Source organism: Solanum dulcamara, chromosome 4 (genome assembly GCF_947179165.1).
Source record: "Solanum dulcamara chromosome 4, daSolDulc1.2, whole genome shotgun sequence".
Lineage (NCBI taxonomy): Eukaryota > Viridiplantae > Streptophyta > Magnoliopsida > Solanales > Solanaceae > Solanum > Solanum dulcamara.
In genome coordinates, this window is record NC_077240.1 from 16403314 (window position 1) to 16410672 (window position 7359).

At 33.9% G+C, this 7359-nt stretch overlaps 1 protein-coding gene across 2 annotated transcripts; it reads left to right on the top strand.

Moving 5' to 3' along the window:
• The first annotated feature begins 257 nt into the window (after positions 1–257).
• On the top strand, positions 258–5045 carry LOC129886638 (serine/arginine-rich splicing factor RS41-like). Of its 2 annotated transcripts, none has more exons than XM_055961413.1 (7): positions 258–346; positions 436–483; positions 2133–2255; positions 3128–3240; positions 3374–3606; positions 4328–4591; positions 4726–5045. In XM_055961413.1, the coding sequence occupies exons 3-7, from the start codon at positions 2150–2152 to the stop codon at positions 4760–4762; spliced, it is 753 nt and encodes a 250-aa protein (XP_055817388.1). In that variant the 5' UTR covers positions 258–346; positions 436–483; positions 2133–2149; the 3' UTR covers positions 4763–5045. The 2 variants fall into 2 exon arrangements, with proteins under 2 accessions (XP_055817388.1, XP_055817387.1); XM_055961412.1 differs by having other exon boundaries at positions 259–346; positions 3371–3606.
• Positions 5046–7359: the final 2314 nt, after the last annotated feature.

Genomic DNA, 7359 nt, shown 5'->3' on the forward strand with positions numbered 1-7359 from the left:
TTTACTTTTGCTTATTTTCTAAGTAATAAAATTATATATAAATGAGATGTACGCCCCGTAGATCCATGAGACTTACGCCCTATGTCTCGGGGCTTACGTCTCACTCCGTACTGCATAAAACGCCTCAACTTATACCCCATCTTTTAAAACACTGTTCAAAACTTCAAACTTTAATGAGATTTTAATTTTCAATAAGTATGATATAAATTCCAGGACAGCCCAAAAAAAAATTGAACCTGTCCAACGAAGAAACGACGCCGTTTTATGTTCTCACAATTGATCTAATATCTTGTCATCATCCATCTTCTGGGTTTCGTTGATTTGGCTGCGAAAAAAAGCTTCAAAGGTACGATTTTTCCGTGGATTCTGCAGAAGAATAGAATTTACTTAGAGCTTTTTGCTTATAAGTTTCTCCTTATTCTTATCTATCTTCAGATTATTATTATTTGGCCCGAAATTGAAAAACAAAGGTTGCATTTTCAGGTAAACTTTCTTTTTCTGTTCGTTTAAATCAAAAGATCCATTATATTTTGCTGTCTATGAATTTATACATTACATTTTTTTGATATGCCGTAACTTTATGTTTCGAATGACTGTTAACTGTAAAGAATGTTTGGTGGTTTTTCCGATTTTATTAAACATTTATCAGTTTCAAGATGAGTAATAGCTTGTTATTTCCATGAGACAAAAAAAATGATAAATTGATATTTTCTGGAAATTGATCCTTTTTGAACAAAAGCAAAAAACTCTTTCTTGGATACTAAAAGAATACATAAAAACACTAAGCTAAATCAGATAGAGAAAGCAAGTATAGAAGGGGAAAAAAAGAAGAAGAGAGAAGCCGAGTTGCATTGACTCGGAAAGGGAAAAAGTAGTTTGAAAATTTGGGAGCTGCATTGTGGGTGCATAGAATTGAAAAAGAGAAGGCTTGAATAAACTAAAGTTGTGAGGATTTCAAGTATCTTCTTGTAGAAAGTGCTGAATTTTGTAATGAGAAATCATGGATAAATAGTTTATTTCAGCCCATTCTGAAAAAAAGAGGAAAAAAGATCCTTTTGACCTGATTTGGATTCTATAACCCAGTTTAGTTTTAAAAAAAATGTGTTCTCGGTGTTGGAATGAATGGCTGTCGATAGTCAAGAAAGGCATGGAACCATTTTCTTTGGTAGTGTTTATAAGTTCTTTACTTGCCCTATGATACACGTTTTCTCTTTACCATTAGCTCATCAACTATTTAGAAAATCTGATTAACAATTTGGCCAAGTTCTCAAGTTCAAAAGAAGTTTAAGTTGAGAACATTCTAAATGAACCACATTTTTCCAAAGTATCTTCTGCAGAAGCGTAAATTATTTTTTTCTGAGAGTTCATATATTGGAAAAAGCTATATTCTTCTTTCTCAATAGATGTTTTAGCAAGTTGAATTTATTAAATACTTGATCAAGAGATAACAAGGAAAGACACTAGGTGATTTCTTGTAATTTGCCTAAGCCTTGTACTAGTGGGACATATCATGTACCTAGTGGATAGTCGAGGTGTGCTTAAGCTGGTCTGGACACCATTGTCATTAAAAAAACTGATAACAGTTGTGTTTGTTCTTAGGAACAAACTTTGTTTTGGGGAAACCAAGTGCAATATAATTTATGGAACAAGAAACAATTTAAACACAGAGGCAAGAAAAAACATGTGAGATATTCTGAAAATTATAGAGTTTTAAGTGCCTTGAGTTTTGGTTAAATTCCTTTATGAAAATTTGAATTCAATAACAGCATCAGTCATACTGATTAAATATAAATACAATAACTTGAAAGTGGTAGTGTTTGATATCTTGATAGTTTGAAGAATGATCTAGTCTGTATGCAATACTTAAGACTGACATGTAGTCATATTAGCTTTATTGAGTTGACCTATGTTGAAGTAATGAATGTGTGACCTTGTTGAGTTTGTCTCTAGAAAGGGATAAGGAAAGACAACACGTAAAATGTCAAGAATTGCTGAAATTTTTTAAAAAACAAAGGATCTCTATCTTCTTTTCACAATCTTGTCTCGAAATTTGCACATTAAAGGAATTATGTGTGGCTATCAATATGTCTCTTGCCATGAATGGTTATCTTACACTATCTCTTTCACTGAAGGGGAAAAAGTACACGACATGAGGGCCATATTTTGTGGCAATCTGGAGTTTGACGCTCGCCAATCAGATGTTGAGCGGCTTTTCAGAAGATATGGGAAGGTTGATAGGGTGGATATGAAATCTGGTATACTACCTTTTTCTTGACCTTAAGTTGTTTTCTGGTTATTTTTTTGAAAGGAAGCTTTCTTAGAGATAGAAGCCTAAAGGGTCAAGGTAAACTGTGTGCTTATATTTGTTTCCAGGATACCTATTATATTTTGTTGAAGGACTAGACCACGATTATGTAGAGAAGTTCTTGGCAAATTTATAAATGAATCTGTTCCTTTTTAATAGTTTTCTCCATATACATGTATGTTGTTTTCCCCATGGAAATTCAAGTTTTTGGTATTTGATTCGATAGATGGCTTTATGTTTATTGAATTGCATCCTCATAAAAGTTAGATATTATTTTCTTTCTGATTGTTCGAAATGTTCTCTCTAAATTGTTTTATCCGGAGTAAAAGCAAGTTATTGTGTAGTTGAACTCCCAATCTCAATAATTTCTTTGGCGCAGGATACTTGGAAATTCCTAGATCTTCCTGGATGAAGGATTCTCTGCCTTTCTTTTTTTGGCTTGTGTCCAAGATACATACTCTTATGTTTATCTAAACGAACCAATATGATCTGCCATGGTTCTACCATCGTACAATTTACTGAGACCATTGCCTTTGCATTCCTCATGACCTTTGCTCAGTCCTCGATATTGGACATGTTTCAACATAGATAGCATGACCATCTCGGATCCAGTTGCAGCTGTTGAGTTCCTTCATACAGATTTTTCTTTCCCCTTCCCCCCTTCCCCCCTCATACGTGGGGGGGTTTGGGTGGTAAGTTTGATCTAGTCGCATTCTGTAGTGTGCTGATATTTATTTGCAGGAGGCATGTTAACTGACCTTTATGTATGAAAAATATAACTGAATTTTTTAGGTTTAATTTCATGGCACTTTGGTTTTGTAGGATTTGCTTTCGTTTATATGGAGGACGAGCGAGATGCTGATGATGCAATTAGAAGAGTTGACAGGATAGAGTTCGGTAAAAAGGGACGCAGGCTTCGTGTAGAATGGACTAAGGTATGATGTTGTTAAATCTTGAAGTTGCAGCACCATGACAGATAATATTTACAGCATCAGTTTGGTGTGGAAATGTGGCACCTCTTTTTATGTTATATGCAGAATTGACCTGACTAAGTTGATGTTACAGCAGGATCGTGGTAGTAGGAGGCCTGAAATTTCCAGAAAACCTGCTGCAAATACTAGACCTTCAAAGACTTTATTTGTCATCAACTTCGATCCAGTTCATACTCAGACAAGGGACATAGAGAAGTATTTTGAACCATATGGTAGAATATCAAATGTTCGAATCAGAAAGAATTTTGCGTTTGTTCAGTATGAGTCAGTGGATGATGCTAGCAGAGCATTAGAAGCAACAAACATGAGGTTAGCAGTTTAGAAAGACCTTTGATGAGTATTGTACTTTCCTTAATTGTAGCTAGATTCATACATATCATTGTTACTGGAATATTTGATTACACTTGCTAAGTGAGTACTCCATTTCACCTTATAAAAAATAAATTAACCTCTCTGAAATAGTCAGGGAAATGACTTTATAGACTGTAGGCACAAAATGTTGAAGGGTCATTTTTCCTTCATCAGTTCATTGCTATGATGTTATTTATTTCTGGAGATAAATTGTAGGTGTTCCTTTAAATCTAGGTAGATATAATTGAAAATCAGTAGGCAACCTCACTGCCCTCTTTCTTCCCACTATTTATTTATATTTTTGTTGTGGGGAGGAGGGGGGGGGGGGGGGGGAGGTAGGTGGATTAAGGTAGTGTTTGGATAGCTTGTGCATACCTTTACTATTTCAACGGGTATCTGAATTCCCCCACCAGTACTAGTATTGGGTAACTTTATCCAAGGCTCAGACAAATGTGAAAAATCACCTAACTTTTGTCTCCGTGAAGATTTGAACTCTGGCCTCTCATGCTCTTCCACTTCATGTACTATTGGGCAACACCCTTGGTTACAAAAAAAAAATGCCATTACTGCAATTCTCCTTTTCATGGCTGCTGCAATTCTACATTATAATTTCTTTCAAATGACTCAAATTGTATACTCTTATTTTTACTCATTTGAGGTTTTTGATTAAATTTGGCAGCAAGTTCATGGATCGAGTTATTTCTGTAGAATTTGCAATTAGAGACGATGATGACAGGAGAAATGGTCGCAGTCCTGACAGAAGAGGTCGTGATATGTCACCTGACAGAAGAGGTTATGACCGTCGGCGTTCTCCTAGCCCATATAGAAGGGATAGGGGTAGTCCTGACTATGGGCATGGAGCACCTCTAAACTCAAGGCTTCAGACCAGGAGAAGTCCTGAGTATGGTCGAGCAGAAAGTCCCGTCAATGAGAGATATCACAGGTCCCTTCACAATCTTCTTCTTTTTTAGGTTTTTATCCTTACGTCACCCACACCCTGGGGTCGGTTTATTCAAGCTGTATCCATGTCCAAACTGTTTATATATACTTATTTTGTTATGATCTTTACCAATGCAGTCGTTCACCACCGCCACGTGTGAGATCTCGATCTTGAGAAGAAAACTTCCAAGCAAAGATTTCATAAGAAAAAAACACCTTCCAATTCAAGAAAGAAGTATCAGTTGTTTATGTTGTTCTGTAGGTCTCATCGTCGTCTGGAATTTTTATCTTTAACCTTAGGTAGTCAACCTGCAGATTTTTACTATGTTGTACCATTTTGTACTTTAGTTTGATGTTCGTTTCCATTGGCGAGTATGTTGTGTGCACAAATATTAAAAATACTACTCATTGTTGCATTAACTGAAAAGGAGAATGCTCTTAAAAACTCCTTGATTCTATTTTTTCTGCTCTTTAAGCCATGTGGTGATTGTCAATATTGGTGCCCATATTTAGTGATCCTGCACACATAAGTGTCTCACATTGAATATTGGAGGAAGTTACAGTAGGTTTACAGTCCTCAGGGGTCGTTTTCGCTGATAAAGTTATTCCGTAATTATAATCTTGGAACTAGTTTATTCCACCTCTCAGGTGGAATAAAATAACACCAAGTTGGAAGGAGTATCCAGAATCAAGCTTGAGAATAAATGTATACCCTATTTGGTTGAAGATATAAACTAAATTTATACCTTCAACCAAATAGAGTAAAATAATAATTTTAAACTTAATTCTAAGATATACTACCTTATTCAGTATTAAGTGGAGATACTAATGCAGACACTAATGAATTAGAGTAGAATGAAGTGGAGCAACTGTACGATGTATTGTGTTAACTCAGTGCAACTGTACGTTTATCTGTAAATATTTTTTGGCCTATTTGATAGTGTAGGAGCGTGGCGTTTGTAGTTTGTAGTATGTAAAATAGGAAGAAGAAATGTAGCATTAGCATTGAATAATGTGACCGACAAGAGACAGCGTTCCGTCCAGGTTACGTCAAGCCGAATTCCCGCACGCTTCTTGGTTGACTCTATCTACGCTTTCCCTATCTGTACCTTTCAATTTGAATTCTCCAGGCTTACGGTAGGTGCTAGAAATCGAAAAAAAAAGTATTCTCCCCGCTTCTATCTCAATTTATATGCTAGATATTTGTGTGACTTCATCAAATACTTTAAATTCAAATTACTAAATATAAAAATGTGTTATTCTTTTTAAGACTGACTAAAAAAAAAAATGCGTGAAAAAGAGAGAGTAGTACATATTTAAAGTTATCGTTAATTAAAAAAGAAAGGCTTTCATATATCTTAGATAATTCCTTAAACTTGACATATATTGTAACATAGATTCTCAAACTTAGCCAATGAACAATAGATATTTGAACTTGGCAGTGTGTCTTTTAAACACTTGTGTACATAAGACCAAGTGAGTGAAACACACTTGGTTTTAACATATTAAATGGATCAATTAATAGTTTTTCAAAAAAATATAATTCAAATTTTAAGAAATACAAAACCACTTTAGTTTGACTTGTCAATAATTTTTAAAGTTCAAATGTCAAATCCAGCTACATATTATCAGATGGAAACCTCATTCATCAACCGAAATATCAATCAAAAGAACACTACAAAGTTAATAAAAAGATTATTTGTTTTTTTACTAAAAACAAAGGTAAAGTACATTAAACCCGGGGACATGAGATATTTATAAAATGATTAAATCACAAATGTAATTATAGTGTCCTGATCATGTTGGAACAGTTGTGTTAGCTAGCCAAAAGCCTGATACCTCATTAACATTTAGATTAGTTAGATTTACATGTAATAATTTGTTTTTATATTTGAAAAACTGATTGGAAAGGTGGTAGGACAAATTTGAATATGCATAGTGCATGGTCATGTCAGATAAGAAAGGGAGTGATGAAGACATTGTTCAAAAGTCGTACCATTGACCATGTGGGGTGGGGGTTGGAGTTAGGGGCGGAGCCACCTTACACAATTAGGGGTTCATTCGAATCTCATTTGACGAAAAATTATATTATTTATATATTATTAAAATAGTTTTTTATGTATATATAGTATATACCGAACTTCTTTGACTAGTTCATTTATCTACTTTTTAAAATTTTGAATATCCTACTAAAAATTCTGACTTTGCGAGTGGAGTGGAGTGGATTGGAGGGGTGGGGGCTTCATATTTCAAGTGAGTAATATCTTTAGTACTCCACTAATCAGACACTACATATATTACTAGTAATCATGTAAGTTTATGGTTGCCTATATTTTTGTAGGACATGATTTGGTTTATAATTTAATGATTGAGGTGAGCTTGTTTCCATCATTACTTCTCTTTTCAAAATTTGAACTTCCTTATAAACAGAGTAGACAGATATAGTAATAAAACAAATTATCCCTTTTTTTTTTCAAATTATTATTGCATATGTTTTTTGTGGTTGAATAAGATCTACAATTAAGATCTAATGAGATTGATGGAAAATATTAAGTAGGGTTTGGTCATGTGGTATTGTGAAAAATAATAGAAAAAGGTAGATTTTATTTATAATTGGCCATGAATATAAAAAAAATCATTTTATTTGAAATTGAAAAGTTGAAATTGTGTTTGATCATGCTTTTGCAGTTAATATAGAGTTTAAATGTATTTTTTTTTAAAAATATAAAATATATTTGAATGTGGAATATAATTTAAATGAGGTTATTTTAT

Excerpts from the sequence above, each read along its gene's own strand:
- LOC129886638 (XM_055961412.1), top strand. The coding sequence starts at position 2,150 with ATGAGGGCCATATTTTGTGGCAATCTGGAGTTTGACGCTCGCCAATCA. Across the intron at positions 2,256-3,127 it reads TAGGGTGGATATGAAATCTG|GATTTGCTTTCGTTTATATG; the intron begins GTATACTACCTT and ends TTGGTTTTGTAG. Across the intron at positions 4,592-4,725 it reads GTCAATGAGAGATATCACAG|TCGTTCACCACCGCCACGTG; the intron begins GTCCCTTCACAA and ends TTACCAATGCAG.